This window comes from Scardinius erythrophthalmus (assembly GCF_964197995.2).
Source record: "Scardinius erythrophthalmus genome assembly, chromosome: 2".
In the NCBI taxonomy this organism is placed as follows: Eukaryota; Metazoa; Chordata; class Actinopteri; order Cypriniformes; family Leuciscidae; genus Scardinius; species Scardinius erythrophthalmus.
Window position 1 is genome coordinate 59,636,488 of NC_138222.1, and position 18,171 is coordinate 59,654,658.

At 39.4% G+C, this 18,171-nt stretch overlaps 5 protein-coding genes across 5 annotated transcripts; all 5 read left to right on the forward strand.

Annotated features, from left to right (window-relative positions):
* Positions 1 to 2,421: 2,421 nt before the first annotated feature.
* LOC308687106 (histone H1-like) lies at positions 2,422 to 3,048 on the forward strand (the record flags this gene model as incomplete). Its single annotated transcript, XM_081359370.1, has 1 exon — positions 2,422 to 3,048. One exon carries the CDS (start codon positions 2,422 to 2,424, stop codon positions 3,046 to 3,048), a length of 627 nt encoding a protein of 208 aa, XP_081215496.1.
* Positions 3,049 to 3,755: 707 nt separating this feature from the next.
* Positions 3,756 to 4,142, forward strand: LOC308687112 (histone H2A-like; the record flags this gene model as incomplete). The annotated part of the gene is made up of 1 exon (XM_081359376.1): positions 3,756 to 4,142. The coding sequence occupies one exon, from the start codon at positions 3,756 to 3,758 to the stop codon at positions 4,140 to 4,142; it is 387 nt and encodes a 128-aa protein (XP_081215502.1).
* A 1,023-nt stretch (positions 4,143 to 5,165) lies between these two features.
* LOC308687108 (histone H3.2) lies at positions 5,166 to 5,576 on the forward strand (the record flags this gene model as incomplete). Its single annotated transcript, XM_081359372.1, has 1 exon — positions 5,166 to 5,576. One exon carries the CDS (start codon positions 5,166 to 5,168, stop codon positions 5,574 to 5,576), a length of 411 nt encoding a protein of 136 aa, XP_081215498.1.
* A 634-nt stretch (positions 5,577 to 6,210) lies between these two features.
* LOC308687121 (histone H4) lies at positions 6,211 to 6,543 on the forward strand (the record flags this gene model as incomplete). The annotated part of the gene is made up of 1 exon (XM_081359384.1): positions 6,211 to 6,543. The coding sequence occupies one exon, from the start codon at positions 6,211 to 6,213 to the stop codon at positions 6,520 to 6,522; it is 312 nt and encodes a 103-aa protein (XP_081215510.1). The 3' UTR covers positions 6,523 to 6,543.
* Positions 6,544 to 7,218: 675 nt separating this feature from the next.
* LOC308687117 (histone H2B-like) lies at positions 7,219 to 7,593 on the forward strand (the record flags this gene model as incomplete). The annotated part of the gene is made up of 1 exon (XM_081359380.1): positions 7,219 to 7,593. The coding sequence occupies one exon, from the start codon at positions 7,219 to 7,221 to the stop codon at positions 7,591 to 7,593; it is 375 nt and encodes a 124-aa protein (XP_081215506.1).
* Between the last annotated feature and the right edge of the window lie 10,578 nt (positions 7,594 to 18,171).

Below are 18,171 nucleotides of genomic sequence, written 5' to 3' on the forward strand. Positions count from 1 at the left end.
CTTACATTACACTGCTCACTTATATTACACTGCTCACTTATATTACACTGCTCACTTAAATTACACTGCTCACTTAAATTACACTGCTCACTTATATTACACTGCTCACTTATATTACATTACTCACTTATATTACACTGCTCACTTATATTACACTGCTCACTTAAATTACACTGCTCACTTAAATTACACTGCTCACTTATATTACACTGCTCACTTATATTACACTGCTCACTTATATTACACTGCTCACTTACATTACACTGCTCACTTATATTACACTGCTCACTTATATTACACTGCTCACTTAAATTACACTGCTCACTTAAATTACACTGCTCACTTATATTACACTGCTCACTTACATTACATTACTCACTTATATTACACTGCTCACTTACATTACACTGCTCACTTACATTACACTGCTCACTTATATTACACTGCTCACTTACATTACACTGCTCACTTACATTACACTGCTCACTTACATTACACTGCCCACTTATATTACACTGCTCACTTATATTACACTGCTCACTTAAATTACACTGTTCACTTACATTATATTACTCACTTATATTATACTGCTCACTTATATTACACTGCTCACTTACATTACACTGCTCACTTATATTACACTGCTTACTTAAATTACACTGCTCACTTACATTACATTACTCACTTATATTACGTTGCTTACCTATATTACACTGCTAACTTATATTACACTGCTCACTTACATTGCATTACTCACATATATTATCTGAGTCTGTTTGTGACTCGTGTCTTTGCTCAGCAGATGATCTGTCATTCAGATTTCTTATTTTCAAAATGTTTGAATAATATAAAATCACAAATTTGACTTGATAGTCTGTCTAAACGATCAATGAGACGACAGAAGGCATCTAGTAGATTGTGTACAGCAGGTTTATCATTTAAAGGCTTATTTGTGTGTCAAAGTATTTGTGTGTCAGGGTTTCACCCAAGATTTCTGTCATCATTTACTCACCCTAATGTTGTTCCAAACCTCAATGGCTTTTTTTCTTCTTCTGTGGAACATTAAAGGAAATAATTGTGTCCATACAATGAAAGTCAGTGGTCACTAATCTGCTTACTTATTTATTGTATAATATATTGTGTTCTGTAGAAGAATCAACCCTTTTACAAATCAATGCAAATGACACACTGGCACAATTAAACAAAGTGAAAACAGTTTTTTTTGTTTTTTTTTTTACAGCATTTAATGATCTAGATTAACGTTACATATTTGGCCTCAGTCCCTGATGTTTTCAAATTGGAAAAGCCCCTGAATTTAGGCATAAGAGGTTGAATAAACTTCAACAAAACTGAGACCTGCAGCAAAACAAAATGTTTAAATTGTTTTAACATCATTAAATGTGTTCTGTTATAGTCTGACTCTGAGCAAATCCGAGTGGAGACCCAGATGCAGTGATTTGGCTGAAACTATAACAAACCGGACAAGACAAGTCTAGAGACCTGTAAACTCAACACTAATTAATTATCCTCATCATTCAGTTCACACCATCATTTAAAAACGAAAAACAATCTGTCTTAGTAAATATTTCAAACATAATGGCCCATTGTACATACATGACTATGTGGTGAATTAGCATGTATAGTGGTTAAAAGGAAATTATGACCTGTGTTGTCCCTTGCTTTAAATGAGCAACAATTTCCATCATTTCTATTCACATTATTCCATATAGGAGATGAATGGCGAATCAGGAGACAAACATACTTTATTACAATTAAATGTTTATGTCGTGATATGATGTTGGCCTACATCAACGATGTATTTAACGTGTTTAATTAGATAAAATATAGATCTGCTGACCGAAGATGAGGGCCAGACACGAGTCACAGACAGACTCGAGACTCCGGATGATGTTCGTGTGCTTCAAGCTGCCCAAAACAACAGCTGTACGAGAGCTTCCTAACGCCCATCACTGATGCTGATTTCATTAAAGTATCTTTCAAACGGTTAGCTGAGCACACAAATAACGCGTTCAGGCTTTTATCACATTTTTCATTAAAACTATCCATCAGATTTGCACGCTGCTTTCCCCCGCGGCTGATGCTCGCCTTGGATTTGGTCTGACGAAGGAAAAAGTAACGTTTCCTCTTCGCGTTATTTAGTCTCTAATGAAAGCCCAGAACCTCTGCTTGGTGTTTACTTAGTTTTGACTGAATCAAACTATTTAACAGCTCCAGGTTTGCTCCAAATGTAAGAGAAAAAACACAAGCGTCAGCGAGCAGCAGACACCGAGCGGGTCAGAGTTGAGTCTACGAGGTTCTCATGTGTTGTTTAAGATCGCAGCGCCGCTCGTGCGCTATTCAAAACATTACTGAAACCAGAGTTTGTAATACAGTTCAGACCAGAGAGAAAGAGAGAGAGAAATGGCAGAAACCGCCCCAGCCCCCGCTGCTGCCACCCCGGCCAAAGCACCCAAGAAGAAGTCCGCTGTGAAAGCCAAGAAAGCAGGTCCAGGCGTCGGCGAGCTCATTGTCAAGGCTGTGTCCGCATCCAAGGAGAGGAGCGGTGTGTCCCTCGCCGCCCTGAAGAAAGCGCTCGCTGCCGGTGGATACGATGTGGAGAAGAATAACTCCCGCGTCAAGATCGCCATCAAGAGCTTGGTGACTAAAGGCACCCTCGTTCAGGTCAAAGGGACCGGTGCCTCTGGCTCCTTCAAACTCAACAAGCAGCAAGCCGAGACCAAGAAGAAGCCCGCCAAGAAAGCGGCTCCTAAAGCCAAGAAGCCCGCAGCCAAGAAACCCGCTGCCGCTAAGAAGCCCAAAACTGCAGCAGCGAAGAAGCCCGCCGCTAAGAAATCCCCGAAGAAGGTGAAGAAACCCGCCGCTAAAAAGGCAACGAAGAGCCCCAAGAAGGCCAAGAAACCGGCGACTCCTAAGAAAGCAGCCAAGAGCCCAAAAAAGGCAAAGGCAGCCAAACCCAAAACGGCGAAGCCTAAAGCAGCAAAACCTAAAGCCGCCAAGCCTAAAAAGGCAGCTCCCAAGAAGAAATAAAACTAACGTTACTGTTTGTTTCTCAACGGCTCTTTTAAGAGCCAACCACTGACTCCGAGTAAAGAGCAAAACTAATGTATTTGAATGATAGTTAATTCTCGAATCAAATAGCCAAGATGTGATTCTTAACCACTTAGTCTCATGCAATTAAACAAGTCACAAAGTTTAGGTAAAACTCGAGTAAACCATTTTTATTCATAAGAAATTGATTAAAAAGGCCAAAAAGCTTATGATGATTCAAACAGTGATCACAGTCCAAATATGATGTTGATTAACAGTACAGAATGTATACACTAAATAATATGCTGGAGAAATGTGACAATACAAACAACACAACAATGGCAGTGATTCAATTCCAATATTAAAATAGGATAATAATACTGTATGTACACTATATTCTGTGCACAGAATATAGTGTGTGAAAGGTGAAGCACTGTTGGTAGAAAGAGTGTATAATACCCATTTTTGTCCTTTTTTTAATTTTCTATCAAACATGAGTCTCTTCTGTCAGTGTCTAGTCAATACATGTGATCGTTCCAAAAAGGGGGTTGGGTTTTAGAGGGAAGTTCAGCGATTGGTTTGAAACTTATCACAGTGTAAACCAATAGGCACTGGCACTCTCGTTTAAATACAGTATGTGAATTCACTGATCTTATTCATTCTATTAACTTTATCAGAACAGTCTGTTGCAGCGACTTATCTTGAAAATGAGCGGAAGAGGCAAAACCGGGGGAAAGGCTCGCGCTAAGGCCAAGAGTCGCTCTTCCAGGGCGGGACTGCAGTTCCCCGTCGGCCGTGTTCACAGGCTTCTCCGCAAAGGCAACTATGCCCAGCGCGTCGGTGCCGGAGCTCCGGTGTATTTGGCCGCTGTGCTCGAGTATCTGACCGCTGAGATCCTGGAGTTGGCTGGAAACGCCGCTCGGGACAACAAGAAGACCCGCATCATCCCTCGACACCTGCAGCTGGCGGTGCGCAATGACGAGGAGCTGAACAAGCTTCTGGGTGGCGTGACCATCGCTCAGGGTGGTGTGTTGCCCAACATTCAGGCCGTGCTGCTGCCCAAGAAGACCGAGAAGCCCGCGAAGGCCAAGTAGACTGACCGAAGCTTCTCTTCAAACCAAAGGCTCTTTTAAGAGCCACCCAATTTTTCCAAGAAAGAGTGATTGCATTCGTCCGATTTTTATTTGATTTTCTATTAAAGTTAGTTTGATAAAGGCAAAAAAAAAAACTGCCAGAAGAATGCCCATACATTGACTCCTCTTGTACTATACAATGCTAGAAACTATACAACAACCATACATGGTTTCCTTAAGAAATGTATTTCTATAAATATACAACACATTGCTGTATATTTATAGAGATACATTTCTGAAGGAAACCAAAGCATAGTGTCTGAGATTCATAAATCAGTTTATTTTCAATGAAGGTATTTTTTTAATTCTTTAAAGTCTGACTAGAAAATAATGCATGTCCTTAGAGATTTTTAATGTGTTATTGTTGTCCGGTCTCACTACACTTCGTAAATATTTAATGAATGTATTATGAAAGTGCATATAGTTGTATTGGCATGGCTAAACACATTTAAACTGATATATTGATATCATTACAAAGAAATGAAACACAACGTGGTTAAGGAAATGTATTTATCTCAGTTTTTACTATTAGTGCCACAAGTCAGTTGGAAATCAAGGCGAAACAGTATTTTCAAGGCGAAAACAGAATAGGCGAAATCAAGTATGAATTTGCACAGCAAAACCCGTGATTGATTTAAAAATATTAAGTGTAGCAACTCTACACTTAATAATATTTTTAAATCAATCACGGGTTTTGCTGTGCAAATTTATACTTGATTTCGCCTATTCTATTTTCATGTACAAAAAGAAACAAAGGATATTCGGGCGGGAACCACAAACTCCTGTGTCTTCTTTGAAAACAGGAGGCGTACAGCCATTGGCCAACTGTCATTTAAAGACGCCAGACAATAACCAATCAAATGCCTCTGAAGCAAAGCCATCCAATAAGCGTATGGCAGCCCTGGGCTTAAATACGCGCTGTGTTTCAACGAACTATTCATTTGTTCGTTTTGTTCACAGTAATAATTGATCTCCTGAGAAACAATGGCGAGAACTAAGCAGACCGCTCGTAAGTCCACCGGAGGAAAAGCCCCGAGGAAGCAGCTGGCCACTAAAGCCGCCCGTAAAAGCGCACCCGCTACCGGTGGCGTTAAGAAGCCTCATCGTTACAGGCCCGGTACCGTGGCGCTGAGAGAGATTCGCCGTTACCAGAAATCCACTGAACTGCTGATTCGCAAACTGCCCTTCCAGCGCCTGGTGAGAGAAATCGCTCAAGATTTCAAGACTGATCTGCGCTTCCAGAGCTCGGCTGTCATGGCCCTGCAGGAGGCGAGCGAGGCTTATTTGGTGGGTCTGTTTGAGGACACCAACTTGTGCGCCATCCACGCCAAGAGAGTCACCATCATGCCCAAAGACATCCAGCTGGCCCGCCGCATTCGCGGAGAGCGCGCTTAAATTCACAGCAGAAACAGTCACACAAACCCAAAGGCTCTTTTAAGAGCCACCTCAATGTCTCAAAAAAGAGCAAAAAAAAAAAAAAAAACCCCTCTGCTTTACTGGATTAATCACTTAATGTTGTGTGTAACTAATGGCAACTGCGCACTGTTATGTTCAAGGTCACATTAAGTAGCTTTATTAAAAATAAACTATATTTCCATAAATAGTATGCTTAAGGTAATGTCACAGTGATTGCTTGTTCCTTGAAGTGATTTAAAAAAAAAAAAAAAAAACTTTCCTTTGAAGGACAACTGGACTTATTTGGTGTAGGAGAGGCTTCTCACTGGGTGATGTGTGAGATATCCAGCTCCTCTCTGAATGTAATTTGGTAATGGTTGAAGATAGACGGTCAAACTAATTCTAACACCCACCCACAATTCCTCCACCCATTATTTCCACAGAGGTGGAGCTGAACTACATCTAACTCAACCCATATGACGTCCAGAGAGGTGGAGCTGCATGTCATTTGCAGAGCACCAGTGAGTGACAACAGAACCACCCATGGATTTGGTTTCAACTAGGTCCGCTAGCCGACTATAAACCTCTGTTCTCCAGATAGTTTGTATTCTGTTTGTGAATTAAATTCGCAGTCATGTCTGGAAGAGGAAAAGGCGGTAAAGGACTCGGGAAAGGAGGCGCTAAGCGTCACCGAAAGGTTCTTCGCGATAATATCCAGGGAATCACTAAACCCGCTATTCGGCGTCTTGCTCGTCGTGGCGGCGTCAAGCGTATTTCTGGCCTGATCTATGAAGAGACTCGCGGTGTGTTGAAGGTGTTTCTGGAGAACGTCATTCGTGATGCTGTGACTTACACTGAACACGCCAAGAGAAAGACCGTCACCGCCATGGATGTTGTGTACGCGCTGAAGCGACAGGGACGCACTCTGTACGGGTTCGGGGGTTAAGAGATCCACGAAGAAGAAAAACCCAACGGCTCTTTTAAGAGCTACCCACATTTACACATAAAGAACAAGTTTCCAAATGGTTAGAAACTATATTAAATGGAGTTTAACGAGATTATGAGCTATTTTTTGTGTTTACATTAGGTGATAAAATTGTTATAACATTCCCCACTGGTCATTATGTGGCAATTAAATGTTAATATCTGTTATTTTGTAATATGAATTGTATTTTATTTCTTTCAAATTGGTTAAATTGAAATGATCAATGTTGTACTTTCAATATTTAATACTGCTGTGCATTGCATTACGAAAAATGCGGGAAAATGAAACAAAGAAACATGATAGAATGGGGGATGGTAGTAGGACCAGAGCCATATAGAGAGATATATGGCTCTGGTCCTACTACCATCCCCCATTCTATCATGTTTCTTTGTTTCATTTTCCCGCATTTTCTCTCTATGGCTCTGAGTAGGACATGAGGCGATGGGCGGGATTAACATTTAAAGCCTGTGATTGGGTGTCTTACAAGTCAAGGAACTTTTAATGTAGCCAATGAAATCATTCTATGGGTTGGTCCAGGAAAACTAGCAATCAGAGAAGGCCGTACTTCCCTTCGGAAATTAGCATAGAGCAGTGCATAAAACCCCGCCTGTAGCAACAAAGTTTTATTGTGCTTTAAGTTTTTCTGACTGAAGCATCATGCCTGAACCAGCGAAGTCCGCACCCAAGAAGGGCTCGAAGAAGGCCGTCACTAAAACCGCCGGCAAGGGCGGAAAGAAGCGCAGAAAGTCCAGGAAGGAGAGCTACGCGATCTACGTGTACAAAGTTCTGAAGCAGGTTCATCCCGACACCGGGATCTCCTCCAAGGCGATGGGAATCATGAACTCTTTCGTCAACGACATCTTCGAGCGCATCGCCGGTGAAGCGTCTCGTCTCGCTCACTACAACAAGCGCTCCACCATCACATCTCGAGAGATCCAGACCGCCGTGCGTCTGCTGCTGCCCGGAGAGCTGGCCAAACACGCCGTGTCTGAGGGCACAAAGGCTGTGACCAAATACACCAGCTCCAAGTAGAGGAGTCCGCTCAACACACAACACAAAGGCTCTTTTAAGAGCCACCCATATTCCCTTTTAAAGAGTTTCAGTTTATTTGCACTCTTTCTGGTACAATAGTCCTAAGAACAAACGAGGCTTGTTTTTTTTGTTTGTTTTTTTTTTGCTGAAAACTCAATCCAGTTCAGTTGAGCTGAAATTAGTTTTTCATAAATGGAAAAATTTTATAATAGACTCAATGAAACCTCTTGTAGTTAGTTTAGAACATTAAGTTATGTATTTTGTGATAAATGTAAACATAAGATTTTTGCACAAATCTAAAGCACCTTGCTGTATAGAATACAATGGCACAGGATTATCATAGATTGGCATTTATTAAAAAAAAAAAAATAGATAAATTGATTCTTTTCAAACTGTTCATAGATGATCATAATTTGCTTTAACTGATTAATAACAGAAAAGTGACAACAGATGTAGGCAGCTGCTCACAAATGTTTCGAAAATTGTCACTGCTTGATTGGTTTTGTCTTATTAAAAATATTCCATTTGAAATGAGCATGATAAACAAAGGGTTCTGAAATTAAGGCAATTTTAGTTATATCACACATTTCATACACATTGTTAATTCAAAGAGCTTTAAATGAAAAAAAAAAAAAGAAAAAAAAGAACAATCAAGATAATCACACCAGATGCATAACAAATAAAAATATCATGCAGAAGAAATAAAAATAACAATAAAAGCAGAAAATAAAAATGCTTACTAAATTCAGGATGTTCCTATCTGAATTGAAGAGTTTCAGTTTGTCATTTTACACTAGCAACACCAGCTGTGTCTCTTCACCCCTAATGGACACTTGAACGTATATATACCTGCTTTTCATGCGTCAAGTGTATTTGACACCATCCCATGACTTAGAGACCTGGTGTCTCATCTGAATGCACAACTCACGTCTGATTACTGTTAATGTTCCACCAGAACTTTTAAATATTAAAGAACGATCATAAATACGTAATTCCAGACCTGGTTTACAACCTGGAGAGGTTAAAAAGAGACTGGTCAGTGATGATGCTGCCTCTCCGTTTCCTCATTCTGGAAGTATACAAGTTCTGAATGGTGAACCAATGATCCTGTCAGCCGTCCTGATTGTTTGCCGAGTTTGGTAGCTGAACCATACCAGACAGGACCTGAGGGGCATAGGACAGACTCAATGACAGTTAAACTTCCTCAGATGTCGCATGAAGTAAAACCTCTGCTATAGAGCTTTTAGTAGAAATGTGTCCCACTTCAGGTCCATGGGAGACTTTGGTGCCTATATCCAGAGACAATTTATATGAGACATGCCACTTCCTCAATCCTCAATACAACTATATAAGGAAAACCCGTAACGGCAAAGATGGCGGTTGTATGCACATGTCCCGCCCCTCCCGCTGGAGAGCCAATCATCTGCTTTTAACAGTCAGCAGCTGACCACTAAGGAGCGAATGTACAGTGACGTGACATAACTGCCATATTCAACCTGTGCTTTCGCGCTGAGCCAAAGACGGACGCGCTCAGCGCTTGTCATAGGATATATCACAACTGTTCGGTGTTTTAACCACATAATGTTTATTTTAGGTTTCAGACATTTAAATACGTATAATTGTTTAAGTGCTTGGCACAACACCGGCATTCTGGATAGAGACGTAAATGAAGTTTGGTGTCGTGAACGTGAACCCTTGCGCATGCGTAGTAAAGGTATAACCTGTGGGGAAAAAGGCATTTTAAACCTTATTTTGGGGCAAAGTCATCAAACTTTTTCAGCGATTTTTATCATATTTTACTGCTGTTTCTATACATGCAGTTTTTATGTCCCTGTGACCAGTGAAAGTGCAGTTCTGACTCTCTGCCCATTCATTTAGATAGGAGCCTGGTCTTGTTAGTCCGAAATAGCTGCCCGGAGGCGAATTTTTTTTTTGCAGGGTGGTAGCGGAAGACTCATTAATATTCATAGAGAACTCATCCCTGATTGGCTCGCCGTTCTGAAGACTACTCCAATGTTCTGAGAAGCCATGGTAACCCAAAACAATGAGATATCACATCGCTGTAACAACTTGGATAGATGACGTGACGAGATGGATTGTGATTGACCTACATGATTAATGTTATTAATTTAATTGGATTAGCAATGAAAATCACGAACGCAAATAAATGAGTCGTGTTGTTATTGACCAACACGATTCATTGTATTACAGTTTTTCTCAATTGCTAAAACACTAAAACCCATTGGCTGAACAAAGTTCTCAGTTGCCTGAACTCATTTAGCTAATTGTGCAGTCTGCTGTCAATAAAGTTACCTTAAACACATTCTCATTCTCAAAACACATTCTGCACTCTAATGCACATGTCATCCACACTGGTAAACACAAGAGGCAACAATCAAATATAAATAGAGAACGCATGTCATTGATTGAACACAACCTCTCAAAACTGATAAACTGTAAAAATAGGGGTACACGGAGGAGGAAGAACACAAAAAATTGCAAAGAGCAAAGCAGAGTAGTAGTTTCAGATCAATTTTGAGCTACAATGATAGAACATGTTTCCGTTCATCAAAAGACAATGACAGAAAAATATGAAATTTGTTTTGAGATTAAAAATGTTCTTCTCCCTGAACTTTTTGATGGTACAGTAAGGTGTCACGGGTAAGTCTGCTACAGAATAGCAGTCCATAGACATCTTTCAAGAACTATGTTTTGAGCAATGTGTTTCTATTTTTGGTGTATTGTTTACTGACTGCTTGATAGTGTATATCATTTTGACCACTTTGTTTATGATTTGAGAGCAGCGTTTGATTTTGAACACAGGTAAAACTGTTTTGAGGCAAAAGTTTCATTTTGCAAGAGGAGTCAGAGGTTTTGTAAATAGTGCTTGAAGATGAGGTTCAGTGTTTAATGTTTTCAGAAAAAGGAGCAAGGTTTCAGAAATTGTGTTTTAGCAATTGAGAAAAACTGTAACAGTGGGGACTTTGCCAAAGTCTTTTGGCCTTCATGAGCCAATGCAAAATAGAAAGTTCAAAATGGTCAGCTTGATTATTCTGTGGTCCCTGTAGTAGTAGACTGATATATTTATTTAGTCTATCTGAAGTTATTTCATTCTTGAGTTTGAGAAATGAGAAAATGTTTTTCATTGAATTGAGTCATCACCAAGTAGTTTATTTCTCAGGCTGGAAGACTGTCATTGGGGCGGATGAAATGGGAGACAACAAACATTAAACAAACTTTAAAACATTTATTCAGATATCCCATGCAATTAGGGCCTACTTCAGTCAGTGCACTATGTACAAATATGAAAATTACATTTTCTATATATACACTTTAAACCTAAAAGTAATATGTACTAAATAAAACTGAGTTTAACAGCACTCAAATATTACCGAAACTTGAATGACTGAAACAGAACTCAAACTGAATGAATTATAGAACATTTCTAGATCACAGAATGATAATTGTATAATTAAGTGATTAATTAAGTCATGATTGATCATTAGTAATGAGCACCTGCTGTTAACAAGCAGAATCACTGAAGGAAAGAGAAACACAAGAACTACAACTGACTTCCAGCCACAGCACAATCAACTGGAGATAAAAGAAGACACTGAATATCTCAAGATCTCAGCAGAGGAGGATTAAACAACTCCATGAACAGCATTACCAGCTTAACGTATTAATAACCACTTTGACTTTATTACTGCCATTCGTCTACAGAAGTTCTTATTAGAATTAACAAAGGTTTAGAAGTTGATGATTTGAGTTTCATTTAAGGTCACCATGATGGAGATCAGTGTTTTAGTTGCAGTGCTTTAGTTGGGCTCTTGACCCTTATCTTCTGCACTTAAGATTTTCTTTGGCTGCTATAATTGAGTGTTTATAGAACATATTTGTTATTGCACAAAAGGCAAGGAAAAGTCTGATCGGGTGTTGATGGTGAAGGACTGATGATGACAATCATCATTTAGTGACTTGATTCACTGATTTTATTCAAAGTCTGATCTCTGATTAAAAGGGCAACATATTAGTTTTACTCAAAACTGTGATTCTACAGCATAAGAGCTAGCCATGTTGTGACCATCAGATAATATGAAGAATTTTACAAATAGTTGTGCACAAAAAAGTTTCACAGAAAAGGAATTGCATTACTAAGACTCACACAGACATCAAGAATCAGCATATGGATCTCAACAATGGTGACCATTAAAAATGATTCATGCTGCAATGCATGCTGGGTACTAGCATAATACAAACCTTATCCGTGGCTCCCAGCATGCATTGCAGTATGAATAATTTGTTAATGGTCACCATTGTTGAGATTCATATGCTGATTCTTGATGTCTGTGTGAGTCAGCATAATACCGGAGAGGTTATTAAAATCTGATTGTCACAACAATGGGCCTTACAGCAGAATCAGTTCTATTATAATGAATAATACAATCAGAGATGGGAAATCCAGGGGCCAGTGAGTAGAAGTCCTGCCTTATGTTCATTCCACCCATGAACTCAGTCAGCTGATTTCACTAATTAGTTCTCTCTCCTGCTGAATTAGCAAATCCAGGTGATTGGAACAAAATACTGAGGAGGACTTTTACTTTCTGAACCTGGACTTTACACCTCTGCATAGCAATGCCACATGTCAGCCAAGAGCAAAGAAACAAACCAGAACTGGACCTTATCGAAGCCACACAAAAAAAGTCATTTCAGCCACAGCTTCAGATGAACTCCACTGAAGAGAAAAGAAGACATTAAATCTGTGAAGATCTCGGCAGAGGAGGATTAAACAACTCCACAAACAGCATAACCAGCTTCACTTATTACTAACCAGACTGACTTTATTTCTGTCAGATGTCTACAAAAGTTTTATTGAGAATTAACAGAGGATTAACTCTAATGTATTTCATATAAGTCACCATTTTAATATATTCACATCACAAACCCTGTGTTACTGCGGCATGGGATCTTAGCAATATTATAACAATAAATTAAGACTTGAGTACGAAAAGGTCAGTTTATGATGACACACACAGACAGCAACAATCAGCATATGAACAATATGATAATCAAAAGTACCTTGCTACAATGCATGCTGCAGTAACACAGGGTTTGTGATGTGAATATATTAGTGGAACAACATACTTGTTAGATTAAAAAACCTCAGTGAATCAGTCTATTTCATGACAATTATAAAACCATCAACAGGAAACCATCACCTAATCTCATTTCACTTTAGCTTTCTTTGCTGCTGCAAATGTGTTTGACAAACACACTGGCATAGCAACTAAAAAAGACATTATATATTTAGTTAGAGTTAAGAGCCTAACTAATGGAAATACTAATCACTGTTATGGTGACTTGTATGAAATACATTAGAGTTAATCCTCTGTTAATTCTCAATTAAACTTTTGTAGACATCTGACAGAAATAAAGGGTGTGTCTGGGGTGTGTTTCCTGAAAGCATCGTTAGCCAACTATGGTCGCAAGTTCATCGCAATGTCCATTGAACTCTATTGGTAACGAGGAAACTTGCGACCATAGTTGGCTAACGATGCTTTTGGGAAACGCACCCCTGGTTAGTAATAAGTGAAGCTGGTTATGCTGTTTGTGGAGTTGTTTAATCCTCCTCTGCCGAGATCTTCACAGATTTAATGTCTTCTTTACTCTTCAGTTGATTTCATCTGAGGCTGTGGCTGAAATGACTTTTTTTGTGTGGCTTCGATAAGGTCCAGTTCTGGTTTGTTTCTTTGCTCTTGGCTGACATGTGGCATTGCTATGCAGAGGTGTAAAGTCCAGGTTCAGAAAGTAAAAGTCCTCCTCAGTATTGTGTTCCAATCACCTGGATTTGCTAATTCAGACAGGAGAGAGAACTAATTAGTGAAATCAGCTGACTGAGTTCATGGGTGGAATGAACATATGGCGGGACTTCTACTCACTGGCCCCTGGATTACCCACCTCTGAATACAAGTAATACATTACCTGTCTAATCAGAGATTAGGCTCTGGAAAAGATCAGAGAATGAAGTCACTAAATGATGAGTTTTATCATCTAAACACAACCACATGCTCATATTTTCTTCAGTTGTAGTTCTTTTGTTTCTCTTTCCTTCATTGATTCTGCTCGTTAACAGCAGGTGTTAATCACTAATGCTCAATCATCACTTAATTAATCACTTAATTTCTTGACTGCAATGTATATCTACTTTTAGTAAACACAACTAAAATCATTGCAGAGTACTCATAACTATTGTTTTTTAAAATTAAAAGAATTAAGGCAATCGGTGTCCTCAAATGTACTAAGTTAGCTTAGCTTATTGAATTTGACTTTGTGTGTGACATTGTGAACTAACAGTAACTGCAAGTGCTCTGTTTGTCAAGTTTGTCAAATTTAAACAAGAAAAAAAAAAGAAAAGAAAAAAAAATAACTTTTCTATTTACTATGTTTTTTGGCAAGTGCAACACAGTCAGTGACACACTGCGATAGTCTATGTGGTGCCTGCCTTTTCGGAAGTGAATTGCCCCTTGCCCTTCCGTAGCTGTGCTCTCGTCTTGAGCTTTTTGTTGGTCGCCCAGTAATGAGGGCACGTCTGCCTCCAAGTGGCGTTTTCCGACGAGCCACTGCTGTCGGCTGCACTCCAATCTTCGTGCTCGTTTGCATGCCCCTTCTTGCCATCTTCCAAGCACCTGATCCGGCAGATGCACTTTGCCGGCCAAATGTGGCCAGTGCAGAGATTAGCTGGCTGTCGGTAGTCAGTCTGTCATAAGATGCCAGCATCTTCTCCATGGGAGCCTTGTACAAGTCAGGCTCAGCCTGTAATTTTTGAACAAGGCCCTCCATCATCCCCCTGACTCGAATTTCCAGCCTGCTGACAATGGGCACAACAACATACATCAACAAGTATTGGTTAATGGTTACTAGTAACAAGTACATTTTTTGTGATGGTGTGTGTGTGTAAATGGTAGTAACTTCTGGTGTGTGTGTGTGTGTGTGTGTGTGTGTGTGTGTGTGTGTGTGTGTGTGTGTGTGTGTGTGTGTCTGTCTGTGTGTGTGTGTGTGTGTGTATGTGTAGTAACTTCTTAAAGGATTAGTTCACCTACAAAAAATGTTTTGCTGATAATTTACTCACCCCAATGTCTGTCTTTCTTCAGTCGAAAAGAAATTAAGGCTTTTGAGGAAAACATTCCAGGATTTTTCTACACAGAATGGACTTCAATTGCAACCAGCTATTCAAATGTTCAAAGAAGGTTCAAATGTCGGTCACAATACAGCTTCAAAGTCTCTACACGATCCCGGTCAAGAAATAAGGGTCTTATCCAGTGAAACGATCACTTATTGTCATTAAAAAAAATTAATTAAATACTTTTTACCCACAAATGCCCGTCTTGTACCATCTCTGAGATGTGCCACGTATTGCGTCATCACGTTGGAAAGGTTACAATTTTGAAGTTGGAGGAGAAAATGAGATGGAGTTTTTCACCCTTTCCTACTTTTTTGATCCAGAGTACACAGACAAATAACTTGATGACTTGACTCGTGACCTTTCCAACGTGATGACGCAATGCGTGGCACATCTCAGAGATGGTACAAGACGGGCATTTGTGGTTAAAAAGTATTTAATTAATTTTTTTAAATGACAATAAGTGATCGTTTCACTGGATAAGACCCTTATTTCTTGACTGGGATTGTGTCGAGCATTTGAAGCTGCACTAAGACAGACATTTGAACCTTCTTTGAACATTTGTAAAGCTGGTTGCCAATGAAGACCATTATAAATCCTGGAATGTTTTCCTCAAAAACCTTAATTTCTTTTCAATTGAAGAAAGAAAGACATGGATATCTTGGATGAGTCAATTATCAGCAAAATTTTTTTGAGGATGAACTAATCCTTTAAAGGAGAAGTTCACTTTTTAAAAACTTTTGCTGATAATTTACTCACCCCCATGTCATCCAAGATGTCCATGTCTTTCTTTCTTAAGTCGAAAAGAATTTAAGGTTTTTGAGGAAAACATTCCAGGATTTCCCCCCATATTATGGAGTCCAATGGGACCCAAACGGTTCAAGGTCCAAACGACCTTGTCGTCACGTAATACGCAATTACGTTGAAAAGGTCACGCTTGAAAAATTTCTGTCCTGAAGAAAATGTTCTTTTTGGCTTTTTAATATTAAAACACCCAGGATACGCACACGAAATGGGCATTTTAAACGATAAACTGACACAAATACATTTGAAAATGTGTATATGGTCCACATTTGTAAACACGTCAAGCGTGACCTTTTCAACGTAATTGCGTATTACGTGACGTCACGAACGCGCATCACAGAACAGAGCAAGGCGAACATTTGTGCTTATAAAACTTAAACTTTTTTATTTATTTTTGAAATGACCGATCGTTTCGCTAGATAAGACCCTTATTCATCGTCTGGTATCGTTTAAAGCCCTTTGAAGCTGCACTGAAACTGTCATTTGGACCTTGAACCGTTTGGGTCCCATTGGACTCTATAATATGGGGGGAAATCCTGTAATGTTTTCATCAAAAATCTAAATTTCTTTTCGACTGAAGAAAGAAAGACATGGACATCTTGGATGACATGGGGGTGAGTCAATTATCAGCAAAAGTTTTTTTAAAAGTGAACTTCTCCTTTAAGGTAGTAACTTCTGGTGTGTGTGTGTGTGTGTGTGTGTGTGTGTGTGTGTGTGTGTGTGTGTGTGTGTGTGTGTGTAAGTGAGTGTGAGAGAGTGTACGAGTGAGTGTGTGAGAGTCACCACTGCCCCTCAAACAGACATAATTTCTGTCACTGCAAACAAACACACACACACACACACACACACATTAACGCATACCTTTTATGCCCCCAAACAGGGAATGCAAACAACACCCACATCCCCCCGTCTCTCTCTCTTGCCAACACTAGCCAGTAAACTCACCTGACCTGAACTACATCTATACGATAATGTCGTGAGGTGAGGGAGATGTGTTACAGCTCACCCAACAATAAAGATGACCTGAAAGTCACTATCAGAGCAAGCCTAGCCCATCCATCTCTCTCCCACTTATTTTTATTATTTCTCTGCTGTTCTGTTTAGGTGAAAAACCACATAACATTAAAAACACTTTTAATTTGATTTCTGCCCACCTCTGCCTGTTGGATTGTTCGGATGAGCCCTCACCAGCTGAGCAGTCATCACTACCGCCAGCCTCGTCCACTCCTCGGGCTGGGCTTTCTGGGCTCTCCGCTGCAGCTGCACAAAGGGGATCTAAATAAAAATGTAAATTTAAAATTTAAAAGAATTATTATTATTTTTTTATGAAACTATGGCTGATTGTCAAATGAACCGCATATTCATTCCAAGTTATTTACCTGTGACAGACTGGTCTGCATTTAGATCTTCAGTCATTCCCATGTACCACTGGCCTGGTATGTTGTTCTTTCCTTTGTAGGGCAGAGGAAGAGGTTATTACTTGCTATTAGGGGTGTAACGATACCCTAATTTCACGTTTCGATACATATCACGATACTGAACTCACAATACGATATTATTGCGATACTCCAAGACATATAATAAAAGGTTAAGAAAAAATGTACTGTTGATTAAATGCTAAATTTGATATTTGACATTGTGGGTGTAAATGAATAGGCTTGGACAATGGTGACACCAGAATAAATATATTCATGATTCTGAACCTGAAAATACAGAATTATTTTAGACTAATATGCTTGCACTCTGTCACTGGCTAGATATATCTAAAATAATGTAGGCCACTTTTTACTGGTAACATAAGACTTATAACATAAGCATTATCAGGACCCACTAATATTCCCCCATTATTATACATTATATTCAACATAATATATTGTAGTTTAATGTAGTACTGACTCTGAAAACTTCAATTTTTTCTCACAGGGTAAATTTTATTTTGGGTGAACTATCCACGATACATATTGTCACTATCCATGATACATATTGTTGCATTTTTGTATTGCGATATATTGTGACACGGTATATTGTTACACCCCTACTTGCTATACTGTATCTAAACTCATAAAGCATTTGATGAAGGGCAAATCTGGTGTAAACTGACCCATAGCCCTGTCTTAGAGATGTGCCTCACCATAGAACAAGGGACAACAAAATTTGCCACAACACAGGCAAAGTTATGGACCAGGATACTATACCTGTGGCAATTTCATAAAATGTCTTCCTGGCAGCTGGTGTGAGTTTCCGGTCTTTGTCCTGCAGCTGTTGGGTATCAACCATGAAGTTCACCTCATCCTCCTACAGTTTCACATCAAAGGGGACATAACATACATTTTTTTTAAAAATCATAGCATACAGCATATGAGAATTAAATGGCAATAATAGACCATGTAACAATTGCATACATTGGTTCTTCTTGTGTCCCCTTTCGACTTCAACTTTATTCTATTATTTGCTGCGTCGATGAGCCTCCGGCAATAGTAGGCCTCTAGCCTGGTGGTTATGAAATCCATCAGCTGTGTTATGTTGTAGGCCTTCAGCCTATAGAGGACCTGGTCCTTCAGAACCCTCATTGCACTCTCCACATAATTGTTGGT